The sequence below is a fragment of the Nuphar pumila genome, chromosome 13 (genome assembly GCF_984573655.1).
Source record: "Nuphar pumila chromosome 13, dmNupPumi1.hap1.1, whole genome shotgun sequence".
Taxonomy (NCBI): domain Eukaryota; kingdom Viridiplantae; phylum Streptophyta; class Magnoliopsida; order Nymphaeales; family Nymphaeaceae; genus Nuphar; species Nuphar pumila.
The window spans coordinates 88,389,382-88,411,125 of record NC_143261.1 but is presented as its reverse complement, the minus strand read 5'-3'; the positions used below and the strand labels follow the sequence as shown (position 1 = coordinate 88,411,125).

At 39.6% G+C, this 21,744-nt stretch overlaps 2 protein-coding genes across 2 annotated transcripts in view; one reads left to right on the top strand and one right to left on the bottom strand.

Annotated features, from left to right (window-relative positions):
* The window catches only part of LOC149819045 (cyclin-dependent kinase F-4-like), a 30,919-nt gene extending 18,600 nt beyond the window's left edge, over positions 1 to 12,319 (top strand). Inside the window, exons 13-19 of the mRNA XM_089984640.1 lie at positions 3,065 to 3,130; positions 9,852 to 9,920; positions 10,006 to 10,066; positions 10,228 to 10,344; positions 10,475 to 10,506; positions 10,588 to 10,666; positions 11,748 to 12,319. Coding sequence (XP_089840766.1) covers positions 3,065 to 3,130; positions 9,852 to 9,920; positions 10,006 to 10,066; positions 10,228 to 10,344; positions 10,475 to 10,506; positions 10,588 to 10,666; positions 11,748 to 11,971 — 648 coding nt within the window. The 3' untranslated portion in view covers positions 11,972 to 12,319. The remainder of the gene's footprint in view (positions 1 to 3,064; positions 3,131 to 9,851; positions 9,921 to 10,005; positions 10,067 to 10,227; positions 10,345 to 10,474; positions 10,507 to 10,587; positions 10,667 to 11,747) is intronic.
* A 1,756-nt stretch (positions 12,320 to 14,075) lies between these two features.
* On the bottom strand, positions 14,076 to 16,969 carry LOC149819044 (protein BREVIS RADIX-like). The gene is made up of 4 exons (XM_089986335.1): positions 16,542 to 16,969; positions 15,873 to 16,008; positions 14,736 to 15,106; positions 14,076 to 14,154 (listed from the first exon to the last, which is right to left on the bottom strand). The coding sequence occupies exons 1-4, from the start codon at positions 16,967 to 16,969 to the stop codon at positions 14,076 to 14,078; spliced, it is 1,014 nt and encodes a 337-aa protein (XP_089842461.1).
* Between the last annotated feature and the right edge of the window lie 4,775 nt (positions 16,970 to 21,744).

Below are 21,744 nucleotides of genomic sequence, written 5' to 3'. Positions count from 1 at the left end.
AGTATTACATACTAAGCAGGAGCCAAAATGGGTTGGATCTAGTTGGATCCAAAACATTTTTTTTAAAAACCCACGAGTATTACATACTAAGCAGGAGCCAAAATGGGGTACATATTAATGATCAAGCATATCTTTTGTCATGATTTTAAGGAAATCTAACCACATCATAAAGTTAAAAAAAAGAAGAAAAAGCTAGAATGTTGTGTAACAACAGGGTGTTTATATTTCAAGAAACATAAAAAAATAGAGAAGCTGTGAAAATTTGCATTTATAATATGCCAACATAGCAAACTTTCTAGCCGTCTGTGCTTCACTCTCATTTTGTACATGTCTTGGTTCTTCTTTTGATGATAGCTTTCGGCCATGTGGACTCGAACATTGTTTTTGACTTGCCATGTCCTGCACACTTTTTTTCTCTCATCTTTTGATATCCAGTGATTGAAAATGAAGGGTTCATGATTACTACCATCTCTTTAGTAGGTAATAGGTATCTACTAGTTATTTAATTTTTCACTAATTTATCAGGTTCTGTCCCTATCCAGTTGTGTTTTTGAGAAAATATGATGTTGGTAGATCATGTAGCATCATTTTCAGTGCTCCTGTTTGGTTCACTGCAATTTGCACCTTTTTCAAGTGCTATGTGACCAAGCTATTCTCCTTAAATTCAAACTTAAAAAGAAGTATGTTGATAAATGATAAGATGGAGTTCATGTCCATGATTCACAGCAATGTAGGTTATTTCTTTGGGTCGACAATTCGAACTAGATGGGATGTACGGCAGAGAATATGTTTAACATGATTTGGTGTGCATCTTGACAGAGTCCTAGCATCTTCCCTAGTTTTTAATCTCTGGTGTCAAATTTGCATTCTTTGATGAGCTCCCTCATTGCTATGTCTGGTGATGTCTAACCCTTCTTTGTTCTGCATCTTGTGTTACTTTCATTGGAGGGCTTCCCCATTGTGAGAGACGTTGATGTTGTTCAGCATGAGTTGGACCTCTCATTGTCTTTGTGTGAGTAATCTCTGACGAGAACTTGCATCCAGGATAATGTTTGTGTTGGGTTGTGCAAACGGGATCTGGGAAGTGGTGACTTCCTAAAAGCACATAAGGACGTGTTGTTGAAGTTCCAGCTCAAAATAGATTATTTCAGCCGGCTTGCAGCATCTGGAGTGTATTTATTTGTTGACAAAAACCTTTTTAAATGCTTCTAGTACTTTGTTTTATATTAAAAAATGATTTCCAATACTTTCTTTGCATAACCCTTAGAAATTTGAAAGATGTGGATATGTAGGAGAATTTGATGAAAGTAGGTTGTGAGGCCTTTATGATACCGGAGAAAGAGAAAACGTGTGGGGATGTACTGAGACTGAACTCTTTTCATTTAACTCTTGCTATGTGTATGCCCTCACTGAATTTTAGGTTGCAACTTGCAAGACTCTCCTGAAAAAGGTCTATGTATTTGCTTTCTCGAGAGAGTACCGAAAACCATTTAGAATTGATAACTTACAGGCAAAAAGTCAATGACTTATTGATTAATGTACTCAGAGATTTGGTAGTTGATAACTGTGCACTTGTGCTGCATGTCTTTGCCCATTGTCCAAGCATTGGCATATCCTGCCTATGAGGATACTGGTTGAGCTTCTTATGGGGAACTGTATTGGGAAGATAGGTGCAGCCAAAAGGAAAAAGGCCACTACTTGGATTGGCAGTGATGGCTTCTCTCACTTGGTGGAAATCATCGGAGGAACATGGTAATGGGTTTCCATGGTGCAGCATGGGCATATTCAAGAGAGTTGGCATTGGAACTGCTTTATGAGCTGCCTAGGTTGCAACTTTTATTCATGATATGACTTCTTGCCAATGTTACATGTGTAGCAGTACATTTTGCGAGTATTGTCCCTGTCAGAGAGACGACACTTTGTTTTCCTTATTCTCTGATCATACCTTGTCATTGTATTTTCAGTGTATGATAGCTTTCTAAGAATACCTATTGAGTTGTTTTTGGTGGACATTTCTGGAAGTGCTGGTCTTGAGTTAGATCACCTCAGAAACTGCAATGTAGGAAGTTCCTTGGTTTGATCACTTCCTTGTTAGGCCCAACCTTTTGTAGCTTTCTCTGCCCTCTTTTCTTCTATTCTTTCTTGGTATTGTTTGGTTCATATAATTTCTTGTTGATGGGTGAAGCATGTGTTTGGCCTTGGGGTGTCCTTTATGCTGTGTACAACTATTTAGGATGATTGGCATTTCATGCTGATTACATCGGATGGCATTCCCTCCTGGTCAGGAATCAAAGAAACTGTGGTAATTCACATGAGCAATTGCACAACCTTTTCAGGTATTCTTTATGTGGTTTGTCAGCTTTAGGGATATGGGTGTTAGCAAGAGGACGTATTAGTGGCACTTGTAGGTTTTTTAGTTTGAATATTTTCTGTTACCAAGATAAGGGAAAACACACTGTTTTCTGTTGTTTGTGGTCCTAAATTGGATGCTATTTGTCAAGTTTGTGGGTGTCATCTCATGTATGGTATTAAATTGGCTGCCTTATCTATTCAAATGTTTTCTGTTGTAAATTGTTGGGTAAAAGCTTGTGTTCCTGCTTTGCATCATCCTCGGTTCTACAGCAGGATGATTTATGACAAGTTTGTGGTATTATGTTCCGTGTAGTGTTTTCATTCTGCCTGTATATATAAACTAAAACTGTGTTGGTTTGAAACTTTAATTTTGTCTCACCATGATGACAATCATTTTAGTGTGATATTTAGTATGTCTTGATAAAATTTCTGCAGCAATGATATATTTGATTAATGGGTTTATTTGCCCATGCTTGATATGCTTTAACAAAAACTTGAGGTGAGTTCTTTCTTTAGAAAAAAACCAGAAACTTGAGGCAAGGATGCAATCTATGGACATTTTGTTTTATTCTTCCATTTTTTTTTGTTTGAATTGCTTCATATTGAGGTGTGGTATATTATATTCTCTTTTCAGTCATTAATGCAAGCATCATGTAGCTTTTATGTCTCCTAGCAGTTTATTTATCTATTTTTTCTTCCTGGTATGCTGCAGTTTGTGGGTGCTGATCTCTCAGTCCTGATACCTTCAGTCAGTGAGGATGCCATTAATCTCATATCTGTAAGTAATACCAGAAGTGAATCAGGTTTTCCTTTTTTCTAATTCTTGAATGCATCTTAGTTTGGGATATTTTTGCCCCATAAAAGCTACGTGGAATGGCTAGAGGTGGCCCATCTTAATGAGGTGAAAATTCCAATCAGGGACCAGCCTTTTGCCCCTAGTTCCAAATATGGGCCACACTTTTCTGATTTTCCAAATATGGACCAAAGTTTTCCTGACAAATCCCAAATAAGCGCCTGCTGTTAACCTCATTTGATTAACCCGAGTTAAATGTTTTAAAATACCAAAAATACCCTTGGGCTCTTTTTTTTCTCAAACTGTTCACCCCTATAACCCTCTTTCAAGCATTGTATATGCTAATTCTGTCCATTCATCTTCCAATTCAGCCCTTTCTTCTTGCATCACCTGTGAATCCTTTTGCTTACAGCACCATTAAAAGAAGCCGAAAAATTCAGTTTTATTAATGACAAATGATAACAAAAAGCTAAGGCCTAAAAACAGTGTGTCAACAAGGATTTTCGCCAAATTACAGTGTTCTTGTGCTTGCCAGTGATAAGCAGATCACTGGTTTTCCCTCAAGAAGGTCCTGAACAGTTGCCTTGAAAAGCTGAGAGGATATGATGCACCAGATTTTGTGATCCCCCCAAAATAAGATCTGAATTCACTTTCCTGCCACCATGTGACACAAGATCATATTATTAAGTGAAAGACAATGAAAAATAAAAGGAGCTAACCAGGCATATGAGTAATTTTCAACTAGATCAAATTAATCAAAATCGGACCTATCATTTCAGGATCAAAGTCAGATTAGGTGCTGCAGGATGGACGGATCTTTCTGGTTTGCCACAAGAAAGGACTTGAATTCAATTGTGAGGCTCCATCTGAATCTCTCCAAGAGAACCCGCTAGACATTGCAAGGGATGCATTTGTCCAAGGCATCTCACCCAAAAGCTGGTGAGATGAGTCCAACTCTGAGGTTGGTGAGGTACCGGAAGTTCCTTCATCTGGTTTCTGTCTCAGACCGTTTGGAACCTACCATCTTATTTTTTGAGGGTAAATGTGTACTTTCAAATTCACAGGGACGAACTGGGAAACTAAAAAATAAAATTCACTTTTCCATTGGTTTATATGACTGGTGTCAAAGTTTTAAGTCACACCTGAATTCAGAAATTGTGAGAGAGAGAGAGAGAGCAATTCCATTAGATTAGTATATTACTTACAATAGGGTTAGACAAAAGACAAGTCTACTCTAAACCAGAATACATTATGACTGAATAACATAGAACACAACAGTTGACCAATTGCCCTTCTACATGATTAATACACAAACTAGTCATTCCTTACAACCTCCCTCAAGTTGTACATAATCTCTTGATCTTTGACAACTTGCCTTTAAGAAACCAAAATCGCGCATTCGATAAGCCTTTAAAATATCAGCCACCTGATTCTCTAATCCAACAAAACGCGCCTCTATTTCTTGATCCTCTATCTTCTCTCTTATGAAATGTTCAATCTAAATATGCTTATGGATATTTTGATGGCACTTTGATTATCACAATATATCAGACTTCCCTATGCTTTGTCTCAAGATAATTAATCGATGTCTAATCTCAGTAACCTCTCATGCCAACGTTTCCGTGGAACGATATTCAGCCTCTGTAGTGGACATGACAATAGTTTTTTGCTTCTTGCTACTACTACATGATATTAAGTTTTTCCCAAGAAACATAATATCTTGATATAGATCTTCTCATGTCCGGATCACCAGCCCAATCAGCATTTGTGAAGCCTACAAAATCAAAGGATTATCACAATCCTTATGTACCTCAATCCATCATTCATAGTCCCTTTAACATATCTCAGGATGTGTTTTAGTGCTTCCATGTGACCTTCTTTGGGATCAAGCATGTACTGTGACACTTGATTGACTGCGTAAGAAATATCCGAGCGCATAAATGCCAAATACTGTAGCACTCACTCTACTTCTGTATATCTTCGGATCTCTAGATGGCCTCCCTTCATCCGTTTTCAACTTCGAACCAATTGGTGCAGGCGTGGATACATGCTTGTTGTCCTTCATTTTGCTTCTTTTAAGCAAATCAATGGCATATTTTTTGTTGAGATAAGAACATTTGTTCTTTATCGTGATCAATCTCTACTCCAAGAAAGTACCTCAACACTCCCAAACTATGTCACATGGGTGCGGGTGCACGGGTGCGGCACTTTCAAAAAACTTGGGTGCAGCAAATATATATATATATATATATATAAAGTCCAAAAGTTGGACATAAATGACCCTGGGTGCATTGACCACACCCAGGGTTAGGTTGACTGCATCGGGTGCCGCACCTGCACGTGCACGTGCACCCACGTTGCGTCGACGCGGGTGCGGCACCCAGTTGGCCGAGTCCCTGTGACATAGCTCCCAAATCTTTTATCTAAAATCTTCTCTGCATGTAATCTTTTAATTGATTTATGTGATCAAAAGAAGTTCCAGTAATAACAATGTCATTCACATATAAATAAAATAGTAATGCCATGAGTGTCAACACTGGTAAATAAAGAATAATCTACCTGACTTCGCTGAAAACCATAAGCTCGAATTTCATTTGAGAACATCTGAAACCAGCTCTATAAGCCTACTTCAACCCATATAAGGATCTCTTTAATTTACACTTTCCGATAGGGATTGCCCTCCGTGTAACCCGGTGGCTGCTCCATGTAAACCCCTTCTTTGAGATCCCCATGCATGAACAATTCTTGACACCCATTTGATACAGCTTCCAATTGTGAATCATGGCTAGGAATAATACAAGTTTAATTGTACCCATTTTGACAACAGAGCTGAAGTTCTTATCACCGATCCGTATTCTTGGTTGTATCCCTTAGCCACCTGACATGCCTTATATCTTTCCACATTCCCATTTGCTTTATGTTTAATTTTGTACACCTACTTGCATCCTACTATATTCTTATCTAGAGGCCTATCGACGATTTCCCAAGTATTAGAATAATGCAACACACTCATTTCTCCATTTCATTGATTCAACCCACTGGTAATTTTTGCTTGCTTGAACATACAATGCCTGTTCTTGCTCTTGCTGAATTTCATTGAAGAATACTTGGTATTCCAGGCTGAAAGCATCATAAGAGACCCATCTATCGATTGGGTGTTTTACTTTGGTCGACCTGCTAAGAGACTACTCTTGAATCTGTAGTTCAGTAGCATCAGCTTGCTCTTGAACATGTGAGACAACATTGTTTACTGAAAACTCATTGTTTGCTTCTACATTAGTCTGCCCATGTGCTCCAGCTTTGTCAAATCTGATTTATTTCCTCTGGTAAGTCTGACGATATAATCTGTCTCTTTCCTGCTGATTTGTATTCATCGACTGCTCTAGTGCTAGACTCTTAGGGCTGTTGGGTCTCTTTTTTGTTTCAACATGAAGATGGAAATCCTTTGCATGATGCTGATGAGGGCTAATATCTGGAGTTACTGTTCCACATGCTGTCTCGTGATCTGTCGCATCACCTTCTTCAATGACAGGAAGCTTTCCACAAACTTTCTATGGGCTGATTATGCTCCTGGTTGCATTCACCATCAATACCCTGTAATAGTGACAGATCTGATCAGATTTGAAAATCATCAGTTTGTACAGTGATATTATCATTATGCACTTGTTTACGCTTCAAATTTTCAGTAATATTGAAGTTCCTTTCATAAAAAATGCCATGCCATGATGTGATCATGCATCTTCACATTGGGTTCCAATACCTATATCCCTTATATCCATCAGCATAACCAACAGACCTGCATACGTGGGCTTTAGGAGAAAATTTGTTTCATTGGGACTCATTGATGTGTAGATAACAAAGTTAACAAACACAACCCCGTACTCGAAATTCATTATAAGGTGGATCTGTACCTTATAACATGTAGTACGGTGATTTTTCTCCTAAAATTCTCATGGGCAACCAATTAATAACATACACCGTGGTGTGAAAAGCTTCTGTCCATAACCCAAAATGTGCACCATTCATATGAATTATATTAAAAGCACTTTCCACAATATGCCTATGATTTCTCTTTGCTACCCCATTCTGTTGTGGAATATGTGGGCAAGATTTTCGATGACGAATTCCTTGTTCAAGTAGAAAATCCCTAAAGGTGTGAGAACTATACTCACCCCCACCATCACTTTGGAAATTAACAATAATAATAAGCTCAAATTGACTCTGACATGGGAATAAAATTGACGAAAGAGACTAAAAACTTGATGCTTGTGTTTTATAGAGATTATCCATGTTAATCTGTTGTAGTCATCAATGAAAGTGACAGTATTTACTAGATGAAAAAGGAATCTTTGGGTGCAGTCCCCCAACATCAGAATGTACAATTTCAAAGGAAAAGAAGGCTCTTTTATTAAAGTGTTGAAATAGAAGCTGATGACTTACAAACTTAGACAACTTGAACATAATGTTTTATTCACCTGCTCACTATTACAAGATTCTTTAGATAAGACACCTTTATTTGACAATGATTTCAAGAATGGAACATTGCAATGTGCTAAACGACGATGCCAAAGATGAGCTTCCTTCAAACTGGGCTTAATCTTCAAAATCAACACCTCGGACTTTGGACTTCCTAAAGAACCCGAATTGGACGGTCTTGAACTAGAAGGACCATGAGCTTTTTTGATGTCATAAAGACTCCCCCGTCTAACTCCTTCTGCTCGTGCGAAGATCCTTCACATGCACAAAAGGAGTAAGAACAACATAAGATTTTGTTTCATCACATAAAGACTCCCCCGTCTAACTCCTTCAACGTACATTCTGATCATGTGAAGATCCTTCACATGCACAAAAGGAGTAAAGACAAAAATAAGATTCTTTCTATTTTTGGGAACAAGAAAAGTATTTGGAAGAGACACATGACCAGTTTTATGCGAGACTTGGGCATTTCCTACATGAGTGATGGGGTGAGAACTCATCTCTTGTAATAATTCTTCCATGTTGATCAAAGGTTTTGAGATTAGAAACCATACCTGCATTGCCAAACACATGATTACTGGCTCCCAAATCTATATACCACTCTCCTTGGGGTGCATTATGATCCAACTTCAAACCTTCAAAAGTGGCTGTCAAAATCTCATTGTTTTGTCGTGAAAGACAGAGAGAAGAGGATAATTCAGAAATAGTGAAAGAGTGAGAGAAGAGGAGAAGGTAGATGGCGAGAGTGCAATCAATCCCACAAATTTTGTGTGGGTTTCCTTCTCATTGGATTAGTATATAACTTACAATAGGGTTAGACAAAATAACAAGTCTACCCTCAACCAGAATACATTGTAACTGAATAACATAAAACATAAGAGTAGACCGATATGCCTTTCTAGAACATGATTAATACACAAACACGTCATTCCTTACAGGGCGTTAACCTCAGGCCCTTATTTGGGAGTTGTGAGGAAAATTTTGGCCCAGAAATCAGAAAAATGTGGCCCATATTTGGAATTAAGGGCAAAAGGTTGCCTCCTAATTAGAATTTTCCCTTTAAAATACCTGTCTGATCCACTTGTAAGAGCTTAACGGCGGGTTGGGGTGGTGATACCTATGTTGCATTCTTGTTTGGTAGCCTGAGTTTCTCACCCTTGTATTTGCTGCAGTAGGTTCTTTGCTGTTGTGAGAAAATGTTAGAAATTATGGGAATGACTTTGTACCAAGAGCCCTTTTAAGGATTTGGTGGATTTCAATGGAATTTTCTCTTTAAAGGTGTCAACGGATTTGATTCTTTGCTATTTAAAAAAGAAATTTGATGAGATTGACTTTATGTCATGAGCCTTATAAGGATTTGGGGGATTTCAACACGGTGGTTAAGGGTTTTCTTTTTAAAGGTGTTGATGGTCAGGTCAGTGTCCGATATCTGAAGTTCTGAACAGACAGATTGCAATTTACCTGCAAGATCACCTGCTAGATCCAAATAGCTAAATAGCTGGACATATTTTGGGGTTCTCATATCCAAATTTGGTTTGTGATTGAAATGTAAAACCAAATCCAGAAGGGTGCAAAGTTGGTTGGATCTGGGTCTTATAAGCACTATCTCCAGCTGAGCCTATAATCTAAATTGATTGTGGTCTTATATTTGAATTCTTTACATCTTGTTCTGAGGTCACCCCAGAGTAGTTATTGATGCTAAGATCCATCATCTATGTGGCAGGAAAGAGTTCAAGCCTTGCACAGAAAATGGTTTTGGGTTTGTGTCTGGGTTGCATTGTCAACACCCTGTTGAGGAGAATGTAGGTGTTAAGAGAAGAATTTGTAATGGAACATGCTTAGTTCTCATCGTTTACCCTTACAACTGTAATCAAGATGTGTTTACTTATAGTTGTCTTTTTTCTGCCTTTTCATTTTTTGAGTCACCCAAAGAATTTTTTGGAGGGTCTATTGGCTGAGTCAGGTACTGTAGAGTTGAATTCCTTTCATATTTGTGTAGCTCAAGTTGAATCAGTGAATTTGGATGTAATAGATGAGTATAGTTGTTTAAATATACTGCATACATGTTGAAAATGATGGTCCTGAATCAGTTGATTTGGACATAATATAAGAGATCTAGTTGTGCAAATATACGGTATATAATATAAAACATAAACATTTGAGCCTTGATGTGAATCTTTTGCATTTTCATTTGCTCCTAAGACCATTATTTTGTTATGAATTTGTTTAGTTGCTTTGTTCGTGGGATCCGAAGAAGCGACCAACAGCAGTAGAGGTGCTTCAGCATCCTTTCTTCCAGGTTTTGCTCATGCTTTCATCCTAAACCATTTAAATTCATGCTTATGCTTCACTTTCTAATGTTAACTATCGATATCTTTTTTCAGCCATGCCTCTATATTCCTCCTTCACTTCGAGCGAAGGAAATGGTGCCTAAAACACCTCCTGGTTTGTAACTGTTCTGCTCGGCTATTTTTTTTCCCAAAAAGTGAAACAATTAGGGACCTCTCTCTCTCTCTCTATATATATATATATATAAAATATAAATCATGTGTGTGCATGTTTCTCATGCTTATTGCTGATGTCACATTCATCAAATGGTGCATTAGTTGGGGTAAGAGGCGCCTTGGAGCAAAGGAGCTTTAAGAGAGTGGTCGAGAGTCTATCTAGTTCAAAGCCTTCAAGCAACTTTTCTACTGCAAAGACAAACGCTTCTTTGAATTCAGGTGATTTACTTGAGAATTTTTGTGATTGATTTTTTTCTCGTTTTGTTTTTGTTTTTTTTTGCATGTTAGCTGTGATGGTCTAGATATCCTTGTATGAGGAATAATTTCTTGTTGACGTTTAATTTTCCAGGTGTCCAGCGGAAGTTGGAAATGGATAACCTGGTGAGGAACTAATCACTCCAGTTTCCAATTTTAATTTTTTGTTGCATAATTTGGACAGTTGCTCATTCTGTGTCCCTGCAGGATAATAAGATTGAGAAGAACAAACTGGGATCTAGACAGCCAAGATACAGACCACCAGTGAGGAACAGCCCAGTCAAGGGTATGAATTCCTGTCATTATCATGGTTCATTTGTATTCCTGCTTCAAAATATGTGGCTTCTCGCCCTTGAGGGCAGTTCTCAGTTCGAGTAGTTGGACATGTCTGCACCTATTCTTACGGTGGGGTGTTATTAACTTGAATTCATCTATCACCAAATGTCTTAAACCAGTCACAAGATGAAAATGTGAAGTTTTTTTTTGGCAAAATTAAATTAAGGAACCAGATTGATTCTTTCTTTGACCAGTTAGTCATGCTGAAACTTGTGAAAATGTTTCCTTTGAAACGTTAGAATCATAGGTTACTGTTTCTCCTGGCTTACACAAAGCTACTGTTTCTAGTTTTGAGGCAGTGATGGAAACCTGTCCAAAGAATGTATCTTTGCAAGTCTTGAGTTGCAGAATTGTGGGATGTAGCCCTACCCCTACATGTTAATTACATGGGTAGCGATATACCTTTGGACCCCAACTTTCCCTGTTTGTTAAACCAGGGTTTAGCCACAGTGCTTTACTTGTACTTAACCAATGGTGTGACTCAAGTAGGAAAAGTTTCTATCCTTTCTTCAAAGTTTCTGTGCCGTATTTGCAAGAATAGATTGGGTGGATTTTTTTGTTTGTTGAACTTGTTAATCTTTTCAGGTTCTACTAACCCATTGTTTTGAATGAAAATATGTGCTTTGGCCAACTTCAAAACTGTCGTGCTCTTTCTAGCAGCAGCTTTTCCAAACTGAAATCTGATGATTCAGATTTATGCAGTGGCTACTCTCCACCTCCAATCCTATTGTTAGTGTTACGCAGTGGTCGTGTTTCTATGATGAATTTTGGACTTGATACCAAGTATTTTGTGTTGGGTCAAAGTGTGTTGTTCGCTTTAAACTATAGGTAACGTGGGCCAGTAACACCCAAGCATTGACACTAGGTTGCACCTTGCCTATAGTGTAAACATACTTCTGGGCAGTGATCCACCCTGCTAGTCTTTTATCGTGTCAATAGAAAAATGCCAGTGTGGTTGGCTGTCATGTAAAACATATTCTTTTTGTACCCAGTACTAAAATCCTGGTTAATCTTGCATCCTCTCCTTGCAGCTTCTGTTAGCACGTATGGAAATGCACGAGATGTTTCTCATGCTAGTCCGAATGGAGTGAACCGGACAAGCCAATTGGTGGTTGGCTCTGACAAGCATCCAGGAAGGGCGGTGAGGCCTCCGATGAAGGCTGGTGGATGGCACAGCCAACCTGATTTGTTCAGTCGGGCTCATGGAATTCCTGCACATGTCAGTAAGAGCTATCCCAGGAAGGTTGCAGGTTGATTACGAGAAACTGATGCATTCGGTTGTTACATAGCTTTCTGTGGACGTTGGTTCTGTGTTACCTTTAGGATTAGTGACTGGCATGTATGCACATGAACATGCTTTGTTCCTAATCCTATGTACTGCATTTTAAGATTGGTAGAATCATCGGTGCTTATGTTCTAGTACTTGAGTCAGTCGTTCATCAAATGCTTTATTAGTAATGTTCACATCTGTTGTCATGAGTTAGTTTGCTGCCAAGCCCGTTTAACAACAAGCGGATAAGGTATGGAGACCTGATCATACAGTGAATATTATTTGATGAAAACTTATTTTGAGCAGGAGGTTTTGGTATCTATATTTTGAGTATGAGTTCGCCCTGGTTTATCTGTAGAGTTTAGTTGATGTGGATCGTGGTAACTCACTGTGACGCTGATGGTGGACATGGCCTGCTGAAGTGGTTTAAGACCTTGATAGGGAAGGGGAAGCATTTTGAGAGAAAAAAAAAACACATTTAACAAATCATAATCGATGGCTTTAGAGGCCCATCTACGTTGGGTCCATTCGAATTCCTGGTTTTGCTTTGACTGGTGTTTCATCACATTTATGGTGTTTTTGTCTTGCTTATGGCTGCTGTTGTTGATTCTCGCCTTCTGGGGGGAAGTCAACAGGGATATGCAGCGAATGTAAGCCCACCTTTTCTTGGATTGAAGTCTAGCTTTTACCAAAATTAGCGGTTAAAAATTACTTGGTATAAAATACATCATTGTTGGGGTTATCCGTTGTTTAAGCCTCAATGGTAGCCTCTTAGAATCATGCTATTGTGAATTATATAATTCAGTTTAGGTAGGGTTGGTTACGCGTGAACTAGTCTAGACCAGTGGAGTCAGTTTTTAAGTTGCTGACCTGGTTTAAGAGTGGATGGTTCTCGGACTTCTCGGTTTAGAGCTTGAACCGTGTGGCATCAGACCTTGGTTTTCATCCCCGTGCTGAGTTGGAATCAGATTCAAACCAGCAAGGACTTATGCATATATGCTCGTTGTGATCGGACTCTAACAAATTGAAGACCGATTTTTATTATTCTGATTTTATTCCACTGTTTGGGTGCGAAACTGATGTATCACCCAATCCAGTATAGGGTTGTCCTGAATGGTTGTGGAGTAAATGGTATACCCAGTGCAAAACCTGAAGCCAGCGCAAATTAGCTCTGAATCTTAGACATCGTTCAAAAGTGGATATATCAACGTTATGCAAAATAGCTGATTGTGGATCTTAGTCTGATCTTATTTAGAGACTCCATTATCGGATCACATTCAGAGATGAAGGTGACTAAAAAAATTCCAAGGAGGCCTTTTTTAAGCATTTTAGAGCTTACTGTAATCAACACTTCAGTCGTGTTTGTTTTGCTCATGGCAGGCTGTAGTCTAAAGTTTTCCAACCTCGAATTAGCATCAGCTCCGCAAAGCGTCTCATTTCTAGTGATATTGCAAGCCAAATAAGTGACTCACTGCAAGACACAGGTAATTAAGGCCCTGTATCACTGCTCCCAGTTCCTGGGATCATTATATATTGGCTGGCCTGTAGTTGCAATGGTTTGAAGCTGCAACTGTTGCACCAGTAGTATGTTTCAATTGGATATTCAGGCCTGCAACTCTGATTGTTGGTACATTAGGATATGACCTTACTAATTAAGCATGGGAAGTAAAATTTGGTAACAGCATCTTATTGCTCGATCATGGATTATGGTTCTTCTTTAGGCTGATAATAAGAAAAGAAATGTATTAAGGATCATACAGTTTGGTCCCAGAAGTGGGGGAAGTCTGAATCCAGTGAACTGGATCATGGTCTACTTGGTCTGTCATTTATCTGACCTGTGATTCTCATGATATTATTGGTTGAAAGAACAATCGTTTCCAGAGGTTTTTGCTGCCAGGTATTTGATTAAGTCCGATATCAACGGAAGCTAGAACATTAAAGCAGCCACTGATCTAATTTTGGAAAGTGACAAATGGAACATTGCTAGTTCATTATATTACAGAGAGAAATTTTAGATGGCAAGATATGAGAAAAGTATAAAAGAAACAGACTCCACAAAGAATTTACCTCAATTGAAGTTGTGTAATGTTCAAAGATACTGAGCTTGTATTCTTTCTCTGTTCTCTTCCCACCAAATCTTGGCGTGCGCCTCTCCGAATCTTTCGCGGCTGCAATTACAAAGTTTCAAATTTTAAGTCTTGAACCTTTCGAGTAACAAATCATCAAAAACAAGTCCCAGATCCATTCTTATAATTCCATATTTAAGTTGGTCTGTAGCCTCTTACAAGGCCTGGCTATTTTATGATACGATAGCCCAGTATCAGCCATGCATTAATATTCTATTACTGTTAATAAGTTGCATTTCTGTGAGTGATCTACCATCTACATAAGTCAGTACATCATAATCGCTGTTCCAAAACACAATCTAAGCAACATTTTGTCCCTGGTCATCAGCATTTGAATAATAAAGCTAATTTTTCAAACTTGGTGCAATATGCAGCTGGATCATCATGAATGATAGTAAATTTGGACACCAACATTGTGTTCTCTATGTCTGATAATCAAAATGGATGGTAGCATCATCCATTTTCACATCATCCGCAATACCAGAATAAAGATCTTATGGATGCTAAACTTTCTCCCTAGTTCAAGCAGGATAAATTTGATTTTATTTTTAACGGAAGAGCTGTATATAGTTTTGACTGGTCCCAATGAAAAAGTCAGTTGGGAAAAAAGAAAAATAAGTTACCTGAATCTAACTCTTCTTAGTTCCCTTGTTCCATCAGGCAATGCTCTTATGGTGATATATACTCCCGGTTCATCTTGCTCAACCCACTCATTCTCCATGTCACTTGCATTGCTCAGTGATACAGAGGCTTCATCTCTGGAGGAGGTTGTGGTTCTTGATGCATCCACCGAATGAGTTTCTCTCTTCCCACCACAACCTGCGATACGAGGACTTGATGTGGATCCCGCATCATAGTGATGAGCTGCCTCTGTTGGCTCTGCATAGTATGGCTTCCCTGGTGGTCTGTATAAATTCCCAGGATATGCGTCCCTATTCAGCGGGGTGGCAGGGCTGTCCCGTGCAGATCCCATTCTCGATACAGAATCTCTCTGCTGTATGAAGCATAGATTAGACTTCAATATGAATTAAGAAAAGAAAAAAAGGATGATTCAACAGAATGAGAAAGGATGAAGTTTCACAGAGACCTTGCTGCACTTTGATCCCTATGTACAGCTCTCTATGGATCGCATAACGGTTCTCAAACACCATCCATCTCATGGATGATGCCCAACATGGGTTTTGTCGTGTGTTCATATCTCATGCTTGTGAGGTTAGATTCTAAGTTGAATGTCATTCCTTATTAGGATGTATAGATGCTAGTGATGCTCTAAGGTTTTCTAGAAGACTTCCAATATAAGAACAAAATTGATGTCAAGGAATTGTTCCTATTATGATGAATAAAAAATAACCAGAGGTGCATCCATCAACCATCTTCCAAATTGATGATCATAATTGCAGGTGTGAGAGGGACCAGTCTCACTGAATTTATCACACAGAAGATACTAACAGGTATATTATAATAGTACCTGGCTGGGGAAACCATGGTGCCAAGAAGGCTGCAACCTATGTCACAGGGATACTCCTACTCCAATTCACTTTCGTGTCTTGTCCTCTTATGTACTTAATGAAAAATCATGCAAGAATGGCTTTTTTCTGTGTCCTTTTTGCTGCGTCCTTGTGACAGAGGCTGCAACAGGGTTACCAATCTCCTATGACTTGACATGCACTTGCAATGGTTAACTGACAAATACATAAACCTATTGAGTAAACGTGACCTAGCTAAAAGGCCCTTGACTGTACCAGAAATCGTGATCATACCTCATCCTCGGACCTTGGTGGAGTAGGAAGATTGACAGCTTGCCGACTGAATCTCTGCACATTGTAGAGTTCCATAATTCTTTCGTAGTTTTTGCCCCACCATCGTTGAGCTTGGATTTTGTTGAACATCTCTCGGCTGTAAACCAATCAATGTCATCGAGAGAGTGCTGGAATCTTTGGTGAATTATGATATTGAATGGAATTTATGTAGATGAACAGAAAAGATACTAAGAAAGCTGAATTGCATGGAGAAGAGCTAGAGGTACTGGTCTCCGGGATAATGCAGCTCTAAGAGCTAAATTTATGGACCTTTTACATGACACTCAGGAAACTTGAGTTGACACAGACTTCCAGACCCTGCACCAGCTCAGGGTTCAGTTTCATTTGACTCTAAACCAGTGATATCCTGCCTCAAGTTATGCACAATGCTCTCTCTCTCTCTCTCTCTCTCTCTCTCTCTCTCTCTCTCTCTCTCTCTCTGCATGTGTTTATGCGCATGCAAAAAGGAGGCCTTGTCCCTGTTAAATTCAGTTTATACAAACTTCTGCAAATATTCCATGAAAGAAAAGATACCACATTCTGAATATATTAAGAGTTCAGTTGAAGGACCGTGTTGTGTAAATTTGATCGGACGTCTACCACGACAGACATTGAAGAAGAGAAAGTTACCTGAAACGAATGCGTTTAAGATCATTCCCTCCCTGAGGCAGTGATACAAAGGTGATGAGAACCCCTGGTTCTACTTGAGCCATCCATTCTCTCGGTTCGTCTTCCTGGACAAGAACAAACTCGCCTGAGCGTGACGACACCAAACCTAGGCCAGCAAGTTCCACAGACGAAGAATTGGCATTGTTCTGTCGGGCTGAATCTCGTAGCACGCTGAGGTCTCTGTTGCTGGAAGCATGGAAGTCCCATGCCGGAGTAGAGCCGCAGCTCCCTGTCCTCTGTCCTTCATAATTCAAAATCTCGGACGCTGCTTCGAGATCTGTAAATGGATGGCCTCGTTTGCGGTTACTGCTGCTGCTTGAGCTTGTGCTGGGCTTGCATTGCCTGTAAGCGCTAGAGAATTTCAGGGCCATGTCCTTGATCTGCACCATATTCAAAACCTTAATCAGAATAGACTCTCCGGCATATGATACACACCTTTACATGCCGAGAGGTTCACTAGAGATCAGAAACCTTTTGTCCTTTCTAGGCAATAGAAAAGGAAAAAACAATGGTTGATCCTTGATTCTTTTGGAATTCAACTCGGGACCTACCAAGTTCTTGGGTGCACAAAATTGGAGCATGGAATTCATCATCAAATGGCAGAGGTAACCATGTGCCATGCACCACCCTTACCTTCACGTAAGAAATGGATGGTGCACATTCTCTTACGGTGCGTTTCCAGGCAATTACAGATCCTAGGGATCTGTGGATCTGAAATCTCTGGCTCTACATGGTTAGGCGATTGGACTCGGTATTCTACAAACTACTCAGGCCACACAAAACACAAAAAATCACTAATGCTTGTAGCGATTTTATGTGTAAAACACAAACACAGAAAAATCAACGTACGGGCAATGATTTTCTGTGTAAAACTTAAAAACATAGAATCGCTACCCGCACAGCAATTTTTGTGTGTTTTGTGTTGCCCTAATACTTTGTAGTGTACTCAGGCCCGGATCTGCTCCGTAGTCCCAACCCTCCTCGCTCCCTTCTTTTCAGACAAGAAGATTATATATAGATTTGGTGGGTTTTAGTGATCTCAGATCCTCACACCTGAGTTCCTTCATTGTCCAGAGGTTAGATCTGGTGTGGGCCCCATGTGGCATTCAAGGAACTACAAGGCAATCAAGCGTGCCCTTGTTGAAATGTTGGTTCAAGACTATGTCATACGGATACTCCATTTTTCCTCAGTACTCATGTCGACACCTCCTCAACACCTTCTGTACATACAAGTTTGTATTCAATTTATAATTTGTAATTATATTTTCAGTATATAATTAGGTTATATAGTTTAGTTTGAATTTATTTTGTATTTAATTATGTGATATTTAATATATATAGCTCACATTTTTTTGGAATTGTCGTGTCGGACCCACTATACCTGCATCAGTACTCAGGCCACATAGGTTCAAGGCTTCAAGCAAGTTAGGCATGCCAGACTCTCATGAGGAATGGGTAGCAGCACTTAAGGAGTAGGTCCACTTTTACATACGTTGTAGAGAGTGAGACACAATGATGGACTCATAGAGTAGTTGGATATATATGGTTGGCCCATAGCTAGGGACCATACGAGTCAATTAAGGGACAACCTTCTTAAAAATATATAATGCACAAGTGGTACCATCCACAGTGGCACCATAGCCAATTCTCTATTGAGTAGACCCCGAGCCTCACTTTATAAATTAGGGTAGCATTATACTCCCATCAAATTTCTTCAACTTGGTTAAGTTTAGCCACTCAAACAATAGATTTCACAAGGACCAAACTCTGCCTAAAATTTTATCCGCCTAAGAGAAACGCTTATTTCCAATAGCCACGAATTACTTAAATAGGGATGTAAATGGGACAGATTCAATTCTGTTTTGTATGTAGGCATTACTGAAATTTTGGATATTGTTGACTTGTTCGACTTGGATTTGGATCGAAAAAACTAATATATATATATATATAAACTCATTCAGTGGTTCAGAGATCCATCGGAATTGGATTTGGTTCAGATTCAGATGTAGAACTTTATATGGAATCCAGTCATTAACAAGATGTTTATTTTACCGAACATTGACGTCCGAAACTCTCTTAGAGACAAAAAAAAAATCCTGGTGAAAAGTTTTTCTTTTTTTTCAGGCCACAGAAAAAATCCCACATTGGCAGGCCACTAGTTGGTAAAAACCCTATGCGTTCTACAGACCGGACCCGTACCCAGGGACTACCCTCTTAGGTTCCCCAAGTCTGACTAATATAGTGGAAAATGCCCAGGCGGTTTTACGTTGAGATTCCCGCCGGTTTTACGTTGAAATGCCCAGAGCAGACATGTCATACCATGAACAGCACTCCTGCCCTGTTCGGACTTTGGACACAACAAAAGTTCAATGAGGATTTAATTCGGATCCAACCCGAACCAGACCCACTTGACACATCTACATACCCACGGGTCTGATCGCGTAACCCCATCCATGGAGTCTGCAATCTTGATGCATGCAATGCAGCACAAGTCCAAGCCAGCCAGAGAACAACCCGAGACAAGGAGACACGGGTCCTTGTCAAAGAAAAAGAGAGAACCGACCCGGTCCAGAAAGGCTCAGTGTGGGTCCCACCGAACGGACCCCATCCCATCCCCATAACGGAAGGTCCTGATCCTGTTCCCTCCAAGAATAACACATTGTGAGGAATAGGATGCCCTCTTGGTACAAAGAGAAAAGGAACAAACATTTAAGATGAAACAAGAAGAGACAAGAAATGGGTCGTTTGTTATCCAGAAAAGTGGGATAACTCAAGAAGATTCTTTACTCTTAAAGATGAAAGTTCTTAGCTTATCCCACTTTTTCTGGATAAGTTGGTGCATTCAAAAAATCAAACCATACTAACTTGAGCAGCGAAGCTTTTAACTCTGTGGGTGGCACGCTCATCCTCGTCCACTTCAAGTTGCTTTGAGCACGCTATGCACGTCAACATCTTTTTATGATCTCTTCTTTTTCCTTCTCTCTCTACTGGTCCTGCCACTACCTCTACAAAGCATAAACACAAAATGAGAAGTAAAACAAATAAAAAAAAAACTTCAAAGAGGTTAGTTTGCCGCATGGCTAAAGCAGCGTACCCCTGATGGGTAAAAGAGACTTAGGAGTTTTACGCTGCCGGCATGACGACCATAGCTCCATAAGACTTTCCAATGGGGCAGGTCACTAGGCCTAATGCCGAGGAAATGGCCTCGGAGTTTTAAGCTGCCGGCATGACGACCATAGCTCGATAATGTTCCCCATACCCAATGCCGGTTTCTCCGTGCAATAAACAGAAAGAAAAAGATCACAGTCAAGGGACAGAGTGAGTGATCCAAATCGATTTGGATCAGCAATCTAGCCCCAAAGATTTGGTGCAATTTTCTGCAAAGGAAAAAAAAAAGAATTCTTTTTCCTCTGCATTCCTCATTCCCATCAATTCCCATCTATCTGAAAAGAGTACCCTCCGAATCTGGTGTGACTAGGCATCCAAACAGATGCCTACCCACCTCCAAAATCTAACAGAAAACTACTGTAATGAGAGTGAAATACATGGAAGTAAGCTGGGACACTCTCTCTCTCTCTCTCTCTCTCTCTCTCTCTCTCTCTCTCTCTCTCTCTCTCTCTCTCTCTCTCTCTCTCTCTCTCACACACACACACACACACACACACACACACACCTTGGAGACTTGAATGCTTTGATCCACAGGAACTCCTACTAACTGAGAAACGTTTCTTCTGTTGCTGATACTGTTGAAGGACTTCTCCCTCTCTCTAGAGGCCCGGTTTGTCTTATGCCCCGCTTCTTCTTTTGGACTCTGCCTTGCTCTGACCCTTTTGTTGGGTGGTTAGGGGCCCCTTTTCAGTGACCGCAAACAGCATAGATGGGGCCATTGATGCAGTGTTGGCCCTCCACCATTTTGGCATAGGTCCAGTTCTGACCTTCGGATGCAGGCTTCTTCGCGATCCTTTCCTTGGCTCCCTCGTCTTTGTAGATCAGCTTTTCCGGTAAGCTCCCGGTTTTTCAATGGTTGGTGCTCTATCTCTATCTCTCTCTCTTTCTCTTTTGCTCGCTGATTGCCTTTCTTTTTAAAAATCTCTTTCTTTGTGGGGTGTGGTTGCCCCAGTCTGCTGCCGTTTTATGGAATCACGGCTATGGGGGCTCGGAGAGACTATTGCTTTTTGGCTTCGCATTGAAGGAACACGGCAGTCTAGGACTTTAGGTCTGGACGCCTGTCAAGTCTCATATCTACATTTAACTATCTCATAAATGTACTGATTTACCCCTCTTTTGAATTTTTTGCTGTTTTAAGGATGATGTGTCGTGAGTCTTGTGACAATTTTTCTGCTGCTATTCCAAACTTCAAAAGTGTTGATCTGCAATTTTTAAAGATGAACGAACCATGCTTAAGTTAACCTTAAAGAATCCTTCGGGCATATTGGTGTTGTACAAAGCCTGATCAGGGGGGCTTACCAAATTGAGACAAAAATCAAGGGCCTGCAATGTAAATATGTTTCTCTTGCACGTTTGCTTTGGGGTATGTAAAATAACACATACCTCATTGTGATTTATATGATTTATGTGGTTACAAGTATGTTGTTTGCAATAAAATGGTACGCAATGCTATGAGGGCAGGAATATGAATAGGTGGAGTTGGACATATTTGATATTGCAGTTTTTCAGTTAAATCATAGTGCCTTATTGAGTAATGATACTGGGGAGCCCACATGGTACTTTAAGCATCAACCTGAATGAGAATTGAGAAAATCAATATTTATAGCTATAATGCCAGTTTGAATTTGAAATAGTATCTCTTTGCCCATATAAGATTGATATTTACATGTAAGGAAGTTGAGTCTTATTATGATATGACACTAAATTAAGATTTCTTGAGTTCTAATGTGAGTTGAATTTGAAAACCTAGCACTAGGTCCAACAATGTGTTCAATTGAATCTTGTAGGGGCTTGTTCAAACAGATTAAATGGATTAGTGTCGACTGGGTAACCTATCCAAATAGATTGCTGGACTTCTGATAATGAGTTATTTTGTTGAACTGATGGCTAAATTATTTGATAGGATTGGACAAACAAACATTCAATCCTAGATCTCCCAGAAAAAAACAGATATATGATATTCATCATTTTTGGTCCCCAATAGCGTGTGTTGGCC